Genomic DNA, 20,346 nt, shown 5'->3' on the forward strand with positions numbered 1-20,346 from the left:
GACAAAGGAGGTCAGAATTCCCAGCCAGCTGCTGGATCAGCCAGATCCTGCTTAACTGACAAGCGCTGCCACAAACCACAGCTCCAAGCACTTCAGTGACTAGCTCTGCACAGAACCACTAACCAACCGCAGTACGCATGTGTAACTTTCCCCTCCAGGACGATCACTGCGCATGTACAGCTCTCCCCTTCAAGCTGGCGACACTGCGCATGCTCCATCCTATCGCCTCCTCTCCCCGCCCCCGCCATTGTGTAAGAAGAACTCTCGCCTCAACACGCTTCAGAGCTACGCGCAGGCGCAGACTGAGGAGCAGCTCCCGGCCCGTGCGCAGGCGTAGGGGCAGGAACTCACCCCGCCCCGCTTCTGTGCGCAGGCGCAGTGAGAGGAGCGGCTCCCGGCTCGTGCGCAGACTCCGAGGCTGTTTCCTGGATCGCTTGTCAGTGCCGGGCCCCGCCGGCCGCTCCCTCTCCCACCGCCCGGAGCGGAGTCGCGTTGACTGACCAGAGTCCGCGAGTCCCGCTCCGCTGCCTCCTCCCCTCCCCCCCAGGTAAGTGCCGCGTCCGCCTGGGGACCCCGGGCCCTTCATCCCCCCCCCCCCTCGGGGTGGGCTCGGCCCTTCCTGGGCCCCTCCCCTCAGCGGGGGGGGGCACCTGGGCCCCGCCCCCTTCCCTCACGCCGGGGGGCGGGAACCCCTCCCCCCATTCTCCGTGCGGCGGGGGGTGTCCGGCTGTTCCTCAAACCTGGGGGGGGGCGGTGAGAGCAGCCCCTCCCCCACCGCTGACCTGTGCCCGCGTCCCCGCCTGGGGCTGGTCCCTCCTTCCCAATGGCGGGCGGGGCTAGCCCGCCGCCTCCTCCCCAACCCCACACAGCGGGGGCGAGGGGTTCCAGATCCCCGGCCAGCTGTGCCGAGCGCAGCGGCCCGCCAGAGCCCAGCTCGCTCAGAGCCCCCCCGGCCAGCCTGGGGCAGGGGCACAGCCCGTCGGAAACAGCGCCTCTGTGTATAACGCGGACTGCAGCCTGGCTCGGTAGCCCCGCGAGAGAGCAGTCCGGACCGATTTGGACAGGGCTGACTAGCAGCAGGAGGCAGTGAACTGCAGACCCTTCCCTTCCAGATGATTTATGTGATCTGAAAGGAGATCGATGGGGGTTAGGAAAGTCTCTCTCTTTTTAGCGCTCTATCTGGATTGGGAGGCCGTGTTCCTGCTATGTGTGTGTTGGGGAGAGCCCTGTAACATGTGTAACCTGTCCTGATTAGGGAATGACAGCCGCCTGACACCCTTTCCTCACCCCATTATCTCACTCCCCTCCCCACCACCCCTGAAAAAGGAAGCTGGTACTGTACAAAAAGATAAAAATCCCATCTTGATTCTGGAAAGCAAGGATTATTACTCTGCAGTTGTAAATTAATTAGATACATTAGGCCAAGTACCTAGATAAAAAGGTTAACTGGGGTAATATATTTCCTGTGGGGGATTCTCAGATTGGGCTGACAGGGAAGGTTGAAGATATTGGTGGTTGAGAACTGCACTGAATACCACCTATCAGTAATATCAAAGGGCCAGGGATTAGTGTCTTTATCCTGCAATGAGCTGTTTGGTGATTAGGAAGAGTATGACTAAAAATTGTATTGAGGTTTTTTTTGACTCTCTTAAAAAAGAAGGTTAGGAAAAGGATAGTGTAGTTATCAAAAGTGTGGGGGAGAGGTATTCATTTTTGAGAATATCTGTCTGCAGCATTGCTCTGTAGTGGTTAGTTGGTTCTCCAAAACAGAATACTGTCACTTTATACAGGTGAAGGGAGATCTACTGTCCGTCTTATGAATACGATTATTGCACTAGAGAAACACAGAAACTACTGTGATTCATTTGGAAAGAATGAATGATACCTTCTATCTAGATTAACTGAATGGGCATTTTAGGTTAATACTGGATATGGAGGAATCTTTCTAAGTTGAGCTAGGGATGTTTTCATGTACGAGCATCTATTTTTGATACCAGCTTGCTGTTTAGTCTGAAGCTTAGAAGTAAAATCTGTGGACTAGATGTTATAAAGACAGGAATATGTCCCCAACATGTAGCGCATGTGTGGGAAAGTAGCAGGATTGTGTTAGAAACCGTGTTTTGAAATAACTATATGCTTTGGTTTTGGAAAATTTTCTACATTTTATTTCTGAAAGAGCGTAGAAAGGGCTGAGCCATCCTTGTTGGTGAAACAGCTCTTCAATTTTTCCTGTATATGGAAATTTACTGCCACTGACTGTTGGCGTGCACTAAAACAAGAAGATGATAAAAAGAAGTTGCAAACCTTTTGCTTAGATTAACAAATGGAATCTCAAATCATGGCTGTCCCAGGTCAGAGATAACTCAAACCCCTTTTAATTAAGGAAACGATGATGACATAACACTTTGGTAGGACTGGATAAAACCTCTCCAATAATAGTTACCCATATTTTGGTAAATCAAAGGAAGAAGAAGAGCAAGCAATGAGGTGTTAGTTTAAAATTATATCACCTTGACCTTAGTTAAAAGTTTAAATACTGTTTTTCTCAAAATGCACTTTCAGAAGTAGTACACTGCTATATAATTGTATTTGTTTCCCTAAGTGTAAGGTAACGACGTGGAGGCAGTACTTAAGTTTTAAAAAAAAGTCTCCAAAAATATTTGTGGTGTTGGAATGCTGTATCATTTGTTAAACTACTGGGATTCCATTTGCTAAATTCAGTAAGGAGTTGCTCATCTTCCATTCACTCCTGAGTTTCTGTTGGGTTCTGTTCATTTCCTGTTTGCATCTGAATTCCTACCTTGCCTTGCAATCTCCACCCTCTGCTAACATTGCCATACTTGGGTATGTTGTAATTTCAGATTATAATGGGTGTGAGTGTTTTAGAATGACATCACTATGGGATTTTTTTTTCCTTTTAGATGCATGTAGGAAAAAAGCTTTCTCCTGGACTATTATAAATTGATCCTTGGATATGAAATATAGTAGGAATATGTGTGGGAATTGGCAAATACAAATTATATGTATTGAGCTGTATGTAGTTTGACTACAGGTGCTTTTAAACTGCTGCAGTGTTATCTTCCACCCATTTATGCTGCAGTGTCTTTATACTTTTGACAGCTGTGCATGTGGAATGTATAAAGTCTCAGATTGTACTGTATTATACAGTTGTGTGGTTACTCACTAATACAACTTCGGTTGCAGAACCCAGTGGCATCTGTATTAATGCAGTTACAAATTATGGAATTCTAAGCTTTTTTTAAAATAAATTTGTATATTTACAGATTAGAATATTTTATGCTGTCGTTTTAGTGTTCAGTTTTCATGAAAAATTCTGTAATCCAAAAATTTATAGCTAATTAAAAGTAATTTCTTTTTGGGCTTAACGAAGTGAATAATTTTATCACATAAAAAATGTGTGAGTACCCTGTAATTAAGTTTCAGTGGAACGTTCGTGTTAATACTAAAATGACACATTCAACTTTAAAAAAAAAAAAATATTCCTGGAATCATCTTAATGCTTCCTTTGAGCCTTGATATTGCAGGGGACTTTGATCAGTTTATTGAAATATCCATCTAAATAGAGAGCTTTTTAAAAAAAAAACACCATTCTGTAACTCTGTAGAATTATTTAGGTTTGTTAGAAGACTTTTCATAAGTCAGGGAAAGCCTGTCTCACTCTTACGTGTGAAGAAACACTAAGAAGTGATAATTTGCAATTAGCTCTGTTAAGAATGAGAAGTCAAAATAAGTCTGCATACCATGGTGAATGGGTGCTTTATAAATTCATGAGATAGCAAAGGTAACCTTTATAGGCATCTATACTCTTGTTGAACTAGTTATGATGATGTGTAAATAAGGTATAGTATTTGACTCAAACAGCCCTAGTAAGTAATGTCTAAGACTATAGCTTTATGTAATTATCTAATTTAAAATGTTGATTTTTCAACTCTTATTCCTTTCAGCTTTTTCACTGTTTAAAACACTAAAAATATCCTTTATTCAGAATGTCTCTACATCAGTTTTTATTAGAACCAATCACCTGCCATGCCTGGAACAGAGATCGTACTCGTAAGTACCATATTAACTATCTTTTCCCTGTTGATTGGTATTTTGTACATGCTACAGAACCATATACTTATTAAAAAGGTGATCCAGAACTTTGAAAAGGATAAAACAATCCAGTACAGCAACAATTACAAGACCATATCAGATACCTAGTGTGCCTCACTGAGCGCTCCCCTAAAAACTACAAAACATGCTGCAATAGTGATAGTCTTCAAAATTCCATATACGTCATTGGGTATATGGGAAACTAGAGTCTTAGAAGTGTTTATCTGCGGTACCCAAAAGCAAAAACTAGAGATTTAAGTGGGCACCATCACTTGCAACATGACTTCCTGTTACCCTCACTCTTAACCCTCTTTTCCATGCCCCAAATCCAGCCTTTTTTGTACCCTAGTTTCTCCCCACCCATTTTGGATTATAACCTTCAGAATCTTTTTTGGAGACTGTTGAATACTAAACATCATACAGTTCTAAAGTTCTTCACAGCTTCTCCAGATAAAAAATGCCCTACAATGCATTCTGGACTTTGGGAATAAGTCTCTTTAGTCCAGATTCTGCAATGCCAATGAGATTGTATCCACCTGTGTACACATTTTGAAACTGAAAAATACAGATTTGATTTGGAAAGATATGCTGTTCTAAAGCTTTTGTCATAAAAAATAATCTCACATACTAATGGATTAATTCCCTTTGCCAGAGATTGCCATTAGCCCTAATAACCATGAAGTTCACATCTATAAGAAGAGTGGGAACCAGTGGGTAAAAGCTCATGAGCTGAAGGAACACAATGGACACATTACAGGTAAGTGAATATGCTGGATCTGATAACATAGTTATAGAAAGTGATTCAACCTGCTTTTAAGAAGTAGTCTGACAAACAGTAAGAAATCTGTAAGTGATGAATAGATGATCCAGCCTTTTTATAGGTCGGCACTCACTTCATGGAGAGCTTTGCTGCATTTTCCTGGACCACGTAAAGCAAATGTGGGGAAGCAAAGCATTGATTTCCAAACACTTTCATTGAGTAGCTACCATACTAAAGTTCAAGGCTGTAAAAAGTCGTAGTATCCTGTTCCTGTGACCTTTTAAAATAAATTCTTTAGTGAGATAGCAAGAATATTTTTATCAACTTTTCAAATAAGCCAATTTTGTCATGATTTTTCTCTGGTCATACTTTGCATTCATCTTAATTGCTAGATTTAGTAAGCAAACTTCAGCAAGTATATATGACTCTGCTGTACTGGTATGTGGCTTTTGATATCTATAGCTATATTTTCTGGGGATTAAGTAAGCAGTTTATGTTTAAGCAGGTTGGCATCAGTTAATCTCTTCCTTTCTCCTCTTTGATATGCTTGTAATACAGTGTTCTTTGTATAAAGAGCGGTGGGTTGCCGTTCTAAACCCTGGTGATGGAACAGGGTCTTCAGGACTTTTGTTTTACAAGGTAAAACGTGAAAAGGAAGATAATGCAAAACAGTTTTACCAAAGGTCCTTTGTATTCTGGGGAAGGCTAGAGCTCATTTCTACAGCAAGGTCTTGGTTTTTGTGCCAGAATAGAAATTCTGTAGCAGCTGAGATAAATTTTAAGTTGGGGTTTTAATTATAAAATTAATATAACTATACAGTATTATTTAAATATTAAATCCAGTTTCTTAATTTGTTTTTGCATTTACAGTTTGTACTGTCTCATACTTCTGTATTGACAATTCAGTTTTGTATTAAAGTTTTCAGTGAGGGAAAACTAGATGTTGTGGGTTTTGGTGGCTGGATAGCAGGATGTTGAGGATTTTGGCATCCAGGGAGATGTGGTAGAGGTTTACAGTGCTCACTTTTAAGTTACCATGTTTTGGTTTCAGAGTTAACACTCATTGGAGATAAATGGTACTGTTCACATCTGTGAGTTATTGTTTCAGTCTGTCTGCAGATTCAGGAAGACATACCACTGCATTGGTTTTACTCATTTTATATTTTAGCACCTTCTTTGCAACCATAATGGCTAGAAACCTTTGTTAACTAAAGCTTAGATACTGATGCACAATTCTGGGGTAAGTTTTACTTGTGTGAATTCTTGGAATTCATGGGTTCCTGGCTTTAACACAGAAGCTTCGTTAATATAATTTTCAGGATCCAAAATTAAAATATAGAAATGGTAAGATTGCCAAAACATGAGTCACCCAGGTATAGTGTAGAAAATAGGATTGTCCTGCATTAGCCTTCTAAACAAAATTACTTGGGGAAACTAGTGAAAATTAGCATTTGCCCTGTCCACCAGTATTGTGTGCTGATATCAGCCCACTAATGGAGAGAAGCCTCTGCTTGTACTACAGGGTTTTGTGGGAACTTCACCGAACTTACCTGCACCTCGTTGGCAAGTGCACAGCAGTTTGCACTCTTTCATGCTGACCTAACCGCATAGCCTGGTTGAGTGTACAAAAGACTTGTCATTCCCAAAGGTGTTGCTCAGCATTTTAGTTGCACCTTTTGCCACTAGCAACATTTGGGTGTTAATGTTGCATACCACTGCCACTTGAGAATGCTGGGTGCTATGCAGCGTTTAAAGCTTACCAAAGTCTTGACACTTGCAGTATTTTAACATTAAGAAACCTGTTTTTATAGTAGGCCAGAAATGAGTTGTAGAATAAACATTGCATCTAAAAATATTAGGCATCAGATTCTGCCATATTTTTCTACTTTAATTCTATTTTTGTATCTTTCATGCTGTTTTTTTGTTTTGTTTTTTTTTTCAATCAGCATGCTTGAATTTTTTTTTTTAGTACTAGAGTAGTGCTGTTAAGGAAGGTCTAAATATATTTTTGTGGCAGGGGGAGACTAATGATAGCAGACTTCATCAAAAAGATGCTGAGAAAAAAAAATAGGCAATAACTCTGCTCTGAATATTTCCAGTTGAAAACATCCATCATTGCATAGGAAGGATGGAAAGCTGTGGCAAGCTTGTCAAAGGGATTTCTTATCCTGTTTTTTCCTGACGTTTATTCGCTTCTTTGCATTGATACTGATTTATTTTTGGCTGATGGCACAGCTTCAGTAGGCATGACGCAGACATGTATTGTATTCCTACATAAAAACTGATAGCTTTGTTCTTTCTAACATTTCTAAAAAGTACTACTGTCTGAAGTTTTAGACTATGACCGTGTAGCTTGGCAGCAGCAAAGTAAACAACTATGCTAGAAGTTTGGGCGAAGTTTTGGAAGTACTGCTTCTTTAGCTATTGAAGTAATAAGCCTCTTGCAGAAATCAGAGTTGGGATCCGGAAGAGGGCGGTAGCCATTCTACTACAAGTGGGCGAGCTTTCAAAGCAGTCTTCCTTATCACACAGTCTATGTTCCAATAATCTATCAGTAAGAGGGATTTGGAGAGGGAAGTCAGGAGCAGTAAAGGTTTACAATGGTGATTGAATGAATGGTGGTGAAGACATCATTGGCATCTATCTTCATGGTAAAGGGCAGTAGCTGATGTCTCGGTTCTGGGTTGCTGTACAGTAAACAGGGATTCACAAGAAAGAAAATGTGATATTAATAGAAGGTCTAAATTGCAGGTATTGATTGGGCTCCCAAGAGTGACCGCATTGTAACTTGTGGTGCAGACCGTAATGCCTACGTCTGGAGTCAGAAAGACGGCGTGTGGAAGCCAACTCTAGTGATTCTGAGAATTAATCGCGCGGCCACCTTTGTGAAGTGGTCTCCTTTGGAGAATAAATTTGCCGTAGGAAGTGGAGCTCGACTCATATCTGTGTGCTACTTTGAGTCTGAAAATGACTGGTGAGCAGTTTAAACTTGATGATTTCCATTAAGGCAAATCCATGAGGCAGTACATTGTCTTGTTTCTGTATTCCATAGTGTGTTTTAAAATACAGTTAATGGACCATAGATGTGCTTTAATTGCTGAGTTTTTATCTTTTTTATTGAGATTTTCTTAGTTTCAAAGCTGTAAAGGGTACATGTTATGCATGTGATTTAATCATGCAGTTCTCATTAATATTAATAGGTAGCTAAATCCTTGGACAGTACCCTGAAAATGTATTTCTAACACTTACTTACAGTAGAACCTCAGAGCTACAAACACCTCGGGAATGAGTCGTTCGTAACTCCAAAATGTGTGTAACTCTGAACAAAACGTTATGGTTGTTCTTTGAAAAGCTTACAACTGAACATTGATTTAATGCAGCTTTGAAACTTTATTATGTAGAAGAAAAACGCTGCTTTTAACCAACTTAATTTAAATTAAACAAGCACAGAAACAGTTTCCTTACCTTGTCAAATCTTTTTTTTAAACTTCCCTTTTTTTAAGTAGTTTACATTTAACACAGAATTGTACTGTATTTGCTTTTTTTTTTTTCCTGCTGCTGACTGCATACTTCTGGTTCCAAATGAGGTGTGTGTTTGACTGGTTTCTGCTGCTGACTGCAATTCTGGTGTTTGTAATTCTGAGGTTTTACTGTATGTCTATTTAGACCTTTATTTTCATATTCCACTACCTGATTTCTGGCAAGTTTAATGGATTTTCTCAAATATTTGGTGTTCTTACTTCTCCTACCTCTTTCAAAAGTGCCTGAATTTCTTTTATAACTAACCATTGCCTGGGATTTTGCTCATTTACCAAATAGGGTTTTTTGGTGTAATAGTTTTTGTTGTAGACACACAAACCATCTCAATACTAATTCACCAAGATTCTGAAGTTGTTTGGGTAAATATTGTATAGAGCTTCAGAAATCAAGCCCCATATCTCACAAACATGAAATAAAATGGTCATGGCGCTGCTCGAGTTTGGCCCAGTTACCCTTCATCATCATGGGGTGTCGGGGAAGGTGTCTTGGCTAAATTTGAGTGAATGGCACTGTGGCCTGGCCCAGAAAGGGGAACTGAACCCATGTGATGAGCCCCACTGCAGGGTGATTGCAGGGCAGGCTCTCTATGCAAACACACCCCCACCTCCAGGTCCAACCCCCTGGTATGGGTAAAACAAAATAACCTGAAATTCCCAAAAAAGAAACTATAAAAAATAAAAAGAATTTCACAGGTTTCTAGTCATATACCATCTGAAACAACCATTCAAAAGAAATGTATTGCATAAGCAAAGAACTTACTTTAATAAATCTCTTCTGTTTGGTGTGTAACGAAACAAGTGGTCTACCAGACACTCAGAAATGGAGTGGGTGACCATACTTGTACCTGACAGCATCAAGCAATATATAACCATTAGCATTTCCATGTCTCTTACAAGTTCTGTGAGATACATTCTACTTTTTATTAGCATTTATATACTATGCCAAAGCCACAGCATTTGGGCGGGCCAGAAGACATTGCATTTTAAGATAGATTTACAAACATGGACTGAATGGTACCTCGTCCTTATTTGCATAATCCTCCATGTTTAGAGAGTCTTTTTTTCTCAGTTACAAGCTAAGAACTTGCACCCAAGTCACAATATTTAGATGGAAAAAACTTTGTTTTGTTATTGCTGTTATCTGTGGCTTAAATGTGGCATTTAATTGATCTGTATTTTATAACCTTCTGAATAACCTGTGAAAAGTTCCATGCAATATGAGTTTATATAACTTTCATAAATTTTACCATAAAATATAAAGAACAGAAAAGTTATAAGCTGCAGAAAACACTTTAAACCGGCAAAAAAAACATGCATTCAGAATGTTGTACTAAGAAAATAATACTGCTCAACTCTATATTGTGATTCAGCAATGTTCTCTTGTTCTTGGGCATATAAAGGGGGAAATTTACTACATCAAAATCAAGTTAATGAACTCAAGGTCAGAGTAGTGGTCAATTTGGTATATTAAAGTGTTTCCAAAAATTGATTTCAAAAGGGCATAGGACCCAAATGTGTAGCTGCTCAGAATAGTAGCTTCTTTATTTTAATTGTTGATGCCTGGCTGACAGAGCTCACAGCCACTTGAGATTCATGAATTGTATTGGAGGTTTTGCAATCATCAGTATTTTCTGAAATGAATTTACAAAATCTCGACTAGATGGAGTAAGGTAGAAGAAAGGAGCAAAAAGAGAATAACTAGATTAATTCTTCTCTAAAAAGTTCACCTGGTCAGTGTCTCAAAAACCTACATAGCGCTAACTGAAAAGTAAAGAGAATACATATATCTGATAGAATACAGGTGTATATTACAAGTGTTGCATTTTAATGTACTGTCACTGTGGAGTAATAGAGGGCTGGAGTTCCATGATGTCTAGAACCATTTCTTTTCTGGTGAGAATTTAGAGGCAGATTTAACAGTAATGATGATTGAATGGGCCATGTGTACTTCAGTCTCCTTGTCTTTTACACATCAGTGCTGTTGCAAAGTTGGAATGTTTCCAGTCACATGCATTGGAGTCATATACTTCAGGATATTTGGTGCTTTAATGGTAAGCAAATGGTTCTCAATAAATAAGTTTTATTTCCTGTTATTTTAGGTGGGTGAGCAAACACATTAAAAAGCCTATTCGCTCCACTGTCCTAAGTCTGGACTGGCACCCCAATAATGTCTTGCTGGCTGCAGGATCCTGTGACTTCAAATGCAGGTGAGAGTAAATAAAGCATTTGCAAGTTGATTTGTGTTACTGATTTAAATCAGTAAGCATGTGCTAATCCTACATACACTGTCAAAATAGCAACCTGTCACGTACTAATGTATTTACTTAGAAAAATAAAATATAGCCTTGAAAGACTATTGAATCTGTGCCACTACACATGTACATAGGACTTTATATTTTTAGCATGTATCCACTAAAAAGTCAGTGTTACTTTCATAAAGCAGTGTTTACTTATACTGCGTGAGCTGTGCAGGTACCTGATGGTCAGCTCCTAATATGAAATCAAAGCCTGTCAAGCACCATCTTTTATCTGAAACAGACCTTTGGCCATTGTTAGCATGAGGTTGGAAGACTTGGCAGCTGCTTAGTGCAGATAGATTCCCGCCCCTTGCACAGCACCCCATTAAAGTCATGGGGTGCAGTGCACGGGTTCATCCATGTCTCAGCTTGCAGGATCTGGGCCCAGATAGGTAATTTTCTACATGGTGATTTCACTGTATTCTTTTTTTAATTATTATTATTTTAAACACTTTGCACAATAGTGAGAATTTCCCTTCCTTCTGCTACAGGGGAAGTATTCAGGCTTAAAAATAAAGTCTGTGTTTTCAAAATGGCTACTAGAATAAATGCTAGGCCCAAACATTACATTCCCTAGTCTAAAATGAGGTATAAATCTGAAGTCTAGAGCGTTTGGTCGTTTGATATCTCATGGCACTTTTCACATGAGGAGAGGTGTTCTGACCAAATCCTAGTTTGTTTAAATTGGATAGGGTATACATCTTCACTTCCTGCCCTAAACAGTTGACATTTGTAAAGTGTTTTCACCCCTCCAGAAGAGACTGCATGTGAGTTGTGTGTGAAAGGTTCCTTCTGTATATGTTATTAAAGCACTTTGTGACCCTGTGAGATGAAAGGTGCTATTTAAATGTGAGTTGTTTTTTATATTAATGTCAGTTTCCTTGGACTTGTAACTTTTTTGTCCTGGTATTCTTTTCTAACACCTCTTTTATGTGGAGAGGATCTCATGTGAGGTTTTTCTTTTGACTGCTCCTGAGAAGCCAGAACTGATTACCTTATAATGCCTTGTTGTGTCTAATCATCCCTTATTGAAGAATCTTATTGAAGATATGGGTAGGCAAGAAATTACCAAACATAAGTTGAATCAACTTCCCAGGATTTCCTTAGAACAGAACAATGATTCATGGAAGATTAATATTCTTGTTTCATGTACTTCCTGCTAGAAAACTTGTTCTGCCCGGCATTTCATTCCTCTGGAAATGGTCCATTCTGAAATGTGTATCTTGCTATTAAAATATTTAGGAGGCATTTATTATTTAAAGTTTGTATTGCAAGATGGGCCATTTAATACCAATTACAACTCTGATCAGAGAGAGAAACAGGTCTTTATGTAGGTGCATCAGAGGAAGAAGTGTCCATCTCAATTCACATTTCCAGGTCTCGTACTTTTATTGTCTGCGAATAACCTATTTCTGAATGTTAGGAGAACTGTCTTTCTCTGCTGAAGGGTGAATACAGATCTCCGGAATTCTGTTTCCAGGCAAATGTTCAGTTATATACTAGAGTTATAAAGACAACTGGGCTTTTAGCACATCTGCACTGATAGCTGGTTCTGGAAAGTTATTAAAAATCCAGGGCAAGAGGTGCTGCTAGTTGATAGTTATTTAATAGGATTTAAGATGGCTGGCCTTGATAATCCATAGGGCCTCTTCCTTTAACTTTCTCTCTCTCTTAGAGTATAGCTACGAGCACTATATAGGGTCGGTTTTTATACTGTAGCTGGAGCAGTGTCACTGGAAATAAAGGCCATATTCTAGTGCTCTTTGAATGTGGAGACTTTCAAGCATAGAGATGGCTTTAGTTCTAAAATTGAATGGTTCAGAAAGCCTTTCATTTGCTGAGATTTCTTTCTTCAATCATCAGTCACCTCCCAGTCTTCTTGCTACTTGGGACTGATTTATTCTTGCCTTGTATCAAAGACTCTGCTGCTTTTAACATATGATGTCCTATTTCCATATATTAAGTGAGCTGTCCTTCTGGATTCTTGTAAAGGGCTCTTAAATTTAAACCTACCAACAACACACAGTCCTTCCGCCAACTTCTGTTTTAAACTGACAAGGCTGATTGAACTCATGTTTACAATTTAGAATTCTCTGGTAGCCATATTAACATAGCTGCACTTAAGGCCTTTTTTCTGTTCTATATTTGTCGGCTTTACTGAAGACGTGTGTGTTCTTCAAAGCATATGTTGAACAATGTGCCACACACACACATGCAGAGTTTAAAAAATATTACCATAAGCTCACTTTAAAAAAAAAAAAAAAAATTCCTCTTCATTTTTGACCTTGAGCATGATCATTTGATCACGGCTATTGTTATACTGAAATCTTTCATTATTTGTACTATGGTGTGGTTCAAATGGAAGAACACTCTTGCTCAGTGGATTAACTGCTGCTGTTAATCCTATGCCTGTGACGACATAATAACTTCCATGGTAGCATTTATGGGTGCCATATTGTGCCACCCCTGAATCTCACAAAAGGAACCTATGATTATAGGGGGAAGACTTTTTATTTAACACATTTTGATAAATAGCAGTGCTGGGAAAAGAGATGCAGAAAAATAGTGACCGTTTAATATGTTTTGATGCACTCTTCCAGCAGTTAGTCCGAATGTGACAGTCTCTCTTACCCATTCTCTAGATTGAGATTTGGAATCTTTGTAAGGATTTGTGTTAGCTGGCTGTTACATATTGCACTTCTCAGATTCTCTCTGAACGTTGATTGCCAGGGTTGTTAGTGCTGTGAAAGGAAGAAACAAAAATCTTAATGTGATAGAGAAATTTTGTAAGTGCAGTATACATTTCCATAGCCAGCCTCTGGCAAAAAGGAAAGAGACAGAAGGTTGCATTTGCGATAAGAAGACTGTGTACGTTTTATGCATAATGCTGCTGAGTGCTGATGTTTTCCCACAGCACACAGAAGTCTGCTGTCAAAGGAAGCTCAAAAAATGGCACCTTAGCATGGCACAATTAATGTAGCGTCTGTCCTGGTGACTCTAACATGAGATTTTTATGCAGTTAAAGTGTCTGGTTTTCTTTCCATTATCATTTTGGTGTTTTTTTTATTTGCAGAGTGTTTTCTGCTTACATTAAGGAAGTGGATGAAAAGCCAGCCAGCACACCATGGGGCTCAAAGATGCCCTTTGGGCAGCTGATGTCAGAGTTTGGTGGTCCTGGAAGTGGCGGATGGGTGCACAGCGTCAGTTTTTCTGCCAGTGGTAACCGCCTAGCCTGGGTCAGCCATGATAGTACTGTGTCAGTTGCTGATGCCTCAAAAAATATGATGCAAGTATTTTCTTTTTGTTGTCTGTGTGTTTAACCCTGCGATACGAGAAGGGAAGGGCAAGCACGGCACGTGGAATGTTGTTTGCAACAAGGAAGTACAAAGCTGGTATTTCCAGAAGTGTTGTGTCCAGCTCTGCCAGTTATGCTGTGGGGTACAAGCAATCCATTTAAAGTTTAGAAGACTTGTGTCTATTCAGATTGGCTCTTGGGAAGTTTGGATAAATAAAGCCAATCTGGAGTAAATTAATGGTTTTTGAAAAAAATGTTTTGTTTTTGAAACTAACAGTGTGTTTAGTTCTGCTATTAGGAAACTACATTCTTCTGTGGAATAGCTATAGGAGACTTATGTGAGACCATGTCCAGTTCTTTTACATCTAGTCCCTGATTTGATAGTGTTAACTAGGGACTGGAGAATAAACTGTTTGTTCCATGAAATCTCAATTCCACACTTGTCCTCTTCACCATCTTACCTGTTGCAAGGTTTTAAATTATATCCTTCAACCATGGTAGAAATATTTCACTACCCTCCTATAGTGCCCCCGCCTCTCTTCTCTTGGGAATGGGGAGAGGTGACATTGTTCCAGGGATGTGGGGAGAGGAGAGGGCCATCTGAGCACAGCTGTGTTTAATTGTGACACACACAGATATGGGGAGAAATGCAGAATGTATACTTAGCTAGAGAGATCATTAAATAATACAGATGATCTAGGGCCATCTTTGAAATCCTGACCTGTTCATTAATTTCCTTGGTATTGTTGTAATAACTTGAATGATGAGATCATTTAGTATTGATGTAAATGGCCAGCTATTGTGTCTTAAAAGGATGCAGACAAGTACTTTAAGTACTGGAGTGTTTTACATTATTTTTGTAACCTTCTAGAGACCTACCTTTTTGTCTTACCAAGCAGCAAAGGCCCAAATTGGTAAATATCAGTAATGCTGGAATGTGTAATCTTTTTAAATGTGTGTCACCACTTGTGTACAGAATGCTCTATAAGGTCAGCATATAGCCAGGAATCGTTTTCTGGTTAATGGCGCCCTCTACTGTCTGCTCAGCAGCCCAGTATAAAATATTGTAGGATTTTTATAAACATTGACTATTGTCTCTTCCTTAATTTCTTGGGGACATGCCACAGGATTTAAAATAAAAATAGATTTCACAGGGCATTCGCACTAAGCTATAATTACTTTTATGTAAGTCACAATCTACTTGGGTCACTTGAAGGCACCATATTATAGTAACTGGGCTATACTAGCTTTTGTACTAGTAGCGCTGTCTGAGAATGGGCCCTTTTGTCCTATTCTGTTGAAACAAAAGATAAGAGGTTTCAGTGAGGCCCTTCTTTAACAATTGTTCTTGTGTTTAGGGTTTCACAGCTGAAAACAGAGTACCTCCCATTCCTGAGTGTGTCATTTGTCTCTGAGAACAGCGTTGTGGCAGCTGTAAGTGTCCCTTCTTTCCTCTTGTAGAATGTTGTAGTGCTTCAGTGAGAGGATAACACACACATTGTGAAGTTAGTCAATAATAAAATACCTCTTCAGAAGCACCAGCATGAGCTGTTCTGCAGCCGAGTGAGGTATAAAAAGCAAAGGTGCTGCTCCTAATTAGCTCATGTTTTTTGCCTTGATGATGTCTTGTTGCAGGGCCATGATTGCTGCCCAATGCTCTTTAACTGTGATGACCGTGGCGCACTGACCTTCGTTTCCAAACTAGACATTCCAAAGCAGAGCATCCAGCGCAATATTTCTGCCATGGAACGCTTCCGCAACATGGACAAGAGAGCCACTACAGAGGATCGTAACACTACTTTGGAGACACTGCATCAAAACAGCATCACGTGAGTGCCACCACGCTCAGGACATGTGACGAGGAGCGCTCCCTTGTACCTTATGTATTGCAGGACATATCTGAGACCCTTCAACCTTGGATTTGCCATATCAGAAAACTTACCCTTTCACTGACCGTTGCTTATTCCTGGTGTTTCCTAGAAAGGCAAGAATGCCTTGCCCCAGGGACCTAGCCAATTTAGCGATTTTGTGCATAGATGTTAGCTATTGGAAAGGGAGACATGGAATTCCTTCCTGACCCCTTGGGATGTTGTCTGATACCCTGAATAAGGAGATTTAATTGCTCCCGTTTTGTTTGGAACCTGTTAAAAGATAATCATTGACATTGATAGTTACACATGTGTATCTCCCTTTGCTTCTGGGTAAAGTCATATTTAATGTGTTCCATCATTCAGACCTGAACAGACACTATGTAACTAGGATTTGATACTGTAAGTGGGACCAGGAACACTTACCAAAGCCACTAAATCCGGTGAGCAGAATTCACCTGAAAAACTAATTCTTCTTTCACCCTCACATTTACAAATTTATTTCAGTATTTATTACTGTTTTGGAATGAGTGAATACAAGTTAATCATGTGAGATGTTCTTGTTTGCCCCAGTACTCCATGTGCACAAAATACACTAACACTTCTAAAGTAAAGTTGGTCCCTCTTTAAATTATAAGCTTTTTATAATAGTGCTGGATGACTTTCCTTGTCTGCCTTGGAGGCTGCCTCCCAAGTTCTTACATTGGCAGAAATACTTCACCATTCTTACTCCTTGAAGATGCATGAGGTGGGGTTGTGTTTTGAAATCTTTACTTGATAGCACAGCTAATGAAAGATGGAGGGGTTTCAAGCAGACTCTCCAGCATCCTCCAAATATGATGCTTGCTTTATTCTTTCTCAAGTGGCATACTGAAAATCAGGCAGAAGGTACAAATTACAATCATGTCACTTTCTTCCTTTGGGAGAATAGGGATTGAACCTTCTGGAGTTCTTACAAAGCCAGTAATATCCAGTGCTTTAAAGTCTACTCAACCATGTCTCCACTACTTGTGGCTCTCTGGTATTCTTAGCTCTTACAGCTGTCACTCTCTGTTTTCAGCCAAGTGTCTATTTATGAGGTAGACAAGCGAGATTGTCGCAAGTTCTGCACCACTGGCATTGATGGAGCAATGACCATCTGGGATTTCAAGGTATGCATTTAATACTTTGCTTATGAGTAAGGCTAAGATTATGTCATGGAAGTCACGGAATCTGTGACTTCCAGAGACCTCCGTGACATTTTCTGCTTCAGCCCCTGGGCTGCAGGGCTGGAGCTGTCAGCCAGAGGACCCTAGAGATCTCAGCTGTGGGGCCACTGCAGCTCCCAGCCAGCGTGCAGGGGCAGCTCTTCTCCCCCCCTCCCCTTCCTCCTCCCCCACCCCAGTGTTCCCTCTAATTTTTCCCAGCCATGTGCGGAGAATTTTGTTATGTGCACCAATATGGAGGTGATGTGTCAACACTTCGTATTGGTGCACATAACAAAATTAATGTGGTGGGGGTGGGGCCAAGTGGTTTGGAGAGTGGGAGGGGGCTCAGGGCTGGGGCAGAGGGTTGGGGTGCAGGGGTGTGAGGGCTCTGGGGTGATGCTGGGGATGAGGGGATCAGGGCTGGTGCAGGGTGTGTGCGCTCTGGGATGGGGCAGAGGGTGAGGGCTCTGGGGTGGGGCCGGGGATGAGGGGTTTGGGGTGCAGGAGGGTGCTCTGGGGCTGCGGCGGGGAGAGAGGAGTCCCCCCAAGCCCAGATGCTGCTGTGGGGGGAAGGGGGGAGAGGCACCTTTCCCCACCATGGGAGCTCTGGGGCTGGGGCTGCAGGATAGGCACGCCAGCCCTGGGCGGGGAGGATCACCCCAGCTGCGCCTGAGTCTGGGCAGTTCTGGCTGTAGCTGGGTCCGGGGTGGGCTAGGCCGTGCCCTGGGGGCCAACCCAGGCTGCTCCGGCTGCGTGCACCAGCAGGTCCGGGCCACAGGCTGAGTTGGGGCTGGGGGAGGGGCGCCCCAGCAGGTCCCTGGGCGGGTTCCCTGAGCGCCTGCGCAGTGCTAAGTAGGCTGATGCGCGGCCACGCGACTTACAGGGAACTTAGGCCCCCGCAGCTCCCAGCTGCTGGCCTGGAGCTCCAAGCCACTGTGGGGAGGCCCCGGAGCTTGTAGCCGCTGCAGGCCCTGGAGTTCTGAGCTGCGGTGGGGGTTCCCGGAGTGCCCAGCTCCAGCAGGTGGCGGGGCCCTCTCAGCTGCCACCGGGAGATCCCATCCGTGAAGGGCAGCCCCCGGAGCTCCCAGCCACTGCAGGCAGCAGGGGACCTGGAGTTCTGAGCGGCGGCTGGGGGCCCCGCAGCTCCCAGCCGCCAGTCCTCGAGCTCCGGCCTCCACAGGCAGCAGGGCCAGTGCAGCTCCCAGCTGCTCTGAGCAGCAGCAGTGGGTGCTGGCTCCCCTGTTCCCCGTTTTGTCACAGCTCTTTTTAGTAAAAGTCAGGGACAGGTCACAGACTTCTGTGAATTTTTGTTTATTGCCCATCACCTGTCCGTGATTTTGACTAAAAATAACCATGACAAAATCTTAGGCTTACTTGTGAACTGACTGTGATTTGTTAATCTCTGGGCATCGGAACCTGGGATTCAGCCCTAATGTAAATTGTATTAGCATTAGGGAATGTAGACTCTGGATAGTTAGGACTCTTAGTGAACTCTTTAGAGGACACAGATCCAAGACTCAACATAATCACAGATGTATTTGCTTAGCAGATGGTACTAATCCAGACTAATGTTTTAATGGGATCACTCAGGTCCCTGTAGGAATCTTGTTAATCCTCTTCTTCCTCCTCCAATCCCCTTCTTTTTTTTTTTTAGTCACAACCATGCTGGCTCTGGAGACCAGAATTGACACTGGAGCAATGAAAGGGACTCTGGCACAGGTCTACAAAGGTAATTAGGCTTATAACTGCCATTGAAATCAGTGGAAGTTAGGAGCCTAAATACCTTTGTGCAGCTGGGCCACTGTTATCTTTCTCCATCCTTTAGGGACTGAGCTTACTGTCTTGGCAGGACCCAGGCTCTTCAGAGACTTTCTTGACTATTTTTTTTAAAAGTAGCAAAAAAGTGTCTACAGTGAGGTCCAAAATGCATGGAAGCTCAAACAAAAAACCTAAATGGATTTAAATGTTTAAATGATTCTAGGCTGACTTTTTACTAGATTCATCTTGATGTCAAAACAGACTAGGTCATTCACCCTGCAAACTAGGGTTCATAGTTTAAAATTCCAGCAAAGACTACTGCTTGACACTCCTATGGCAGGGTGCCCTACTTGGTGCTTTAAAAAAACCCAACCATGTAGCCCACGAAAGCTTATGCTCTAATAAATTTGTTGGTCTCTAAGGTGCCACAAGTACTCCTGTTCTTTTTGAGGGTACAGACTAACATGGCTGCTACCCTGAAACCTGGGATATATCTAAGATCTCAGGATCCATCTTTGTGAAAGCCTACACGTGCCCTATGCAAAGTCTCTCTCAGAATTTCCTCCAGACCAGATTGTCTGTGTTGCTGCACATTGGCCAGCAGGTGTCTCTGTAGACCCCCCCAACTTTTCTGTTGAGCTGTGGAATACAGTAGAACCACAGAGTTACGAACACCTCAGGAATGGAGGTGGTTCACAACTCTGAAGAAAACATTATGGTTGTTCTTTCAAACGTTTACAACTGAACATTGACTTAATACAGCTTTAAACTTTACGATGCAGAAGTGTTCCCTTTATTTTTTAGTAGTTTAACACAGTACTGCACTGTATTTACTTTTTTATTTTATTTTTTTCGTCTCTGCTGCTGCCTGATTGTGTACTTCTGGTTCCAAATGAGGTGTGTGGTTGACCAGTCAGTTCGTAACTCTGGTGTTCATAACTCTGAGGTTCTGCTGTACACAATTTTTGCAAGAGAACTGTTGGTTGCTTTATAATCTGGTAGCATGTACCAGCCCCAACCAGTGTTGGGGCCAAGTTAGAGAGCTGGACCTGTCTGTCTCATGTTTCATCTGTTTTGTTCTATCACTTAGTTTAGCTGTAGGGGTTGACTATGTTCCATACAAGATACTGTAGTAGTACTGATAAATGTTTTCTCTCTCAAGACCTTAGAGTCTTCTATCCAAGGTCTACGAATCATGTAAAGATGGATCTCCATTATCTAGCATGACAGACTGCTTGACAGCATGCAGCTCCAGCATCCACACAGACCTGAAAAGGGATGAGTAAGCTGGATCATTTGGAAGCACTGAGAAGATATGGCTTGGCAGATTTTCTTTTAAATACATACTTGGTGAAATGTGTTGGTTTCAAAATCAGCTGTGATTGTCTCTTTCGTTTTGATTGGTTGTTTCATTCCATTCTTTACCAAAGCTGCTCCGTTAGTAGTATATTGCAGGAAGTTATGGATCACTAACTTAAAAGGGGAATTTTATGTAAATTGTCTGCTAGAAATAAAAGATACAGAATGTG

At 41.5% G+C, this 20,346-nt stretch overlaps 1 protein-coding gene across 2 annotated transcripts; it reads left to right on the plus strand.

Annotated features, from left to right (window-relative positions):
- The first annotated feature begins 397 nt into the window (after positions 1–397).
- Positions 398–20,346, plus strand: ARPC1A (actin related protein 2/3 complex subunit 1A). 2 transcript variants are annotated; one of them, XM_054042039.1, is made up of 10 exons: positions 398–547; positions 3,966–4,071; positions 4,766–4,870; positions 7,625–7,847; positions 10,512–10,619; positions 13,783–13,995; positions 15,363–15,438; positions 15,640–15,833; positions 16,933–17,023; positions 19,980–20,346. In XM_054042039.1, the coding sequence occupies exons 2-10, from the start codon at positions 4,008–4,010 to the stop codon at positions 20,016–20,018; spliced, it is 1,113 nt and encodes a 370-aa protein (XP_053898014.1). In that variant the 5' UTR covers positions 398–547; positions 3,966–4,007; the 3' UTR covers positions 20,019–20,346. The 2 variants fall into 2 exon arrangements, with proteins under 2 accessions (XP_053898014.1, XP_053898015.1); XM_054042040.1 differs by having other exon boundaries at positions 4,007–4,071.

The sequence above is a fragment of the Malaclemys terrapin genome, chromosome 10 (assembly GCF_027887155.1).
Source record: "Malaclemys terrapin pileata isolate rMalTer1 chromosome 10, rMalTer1.hap1, whole genome shotgun sequence".
NCBI lineage: Eukaryota > Metazoa > Chordata > Testudines > Emydidae > Malaclemys > Malaclemys terrapin.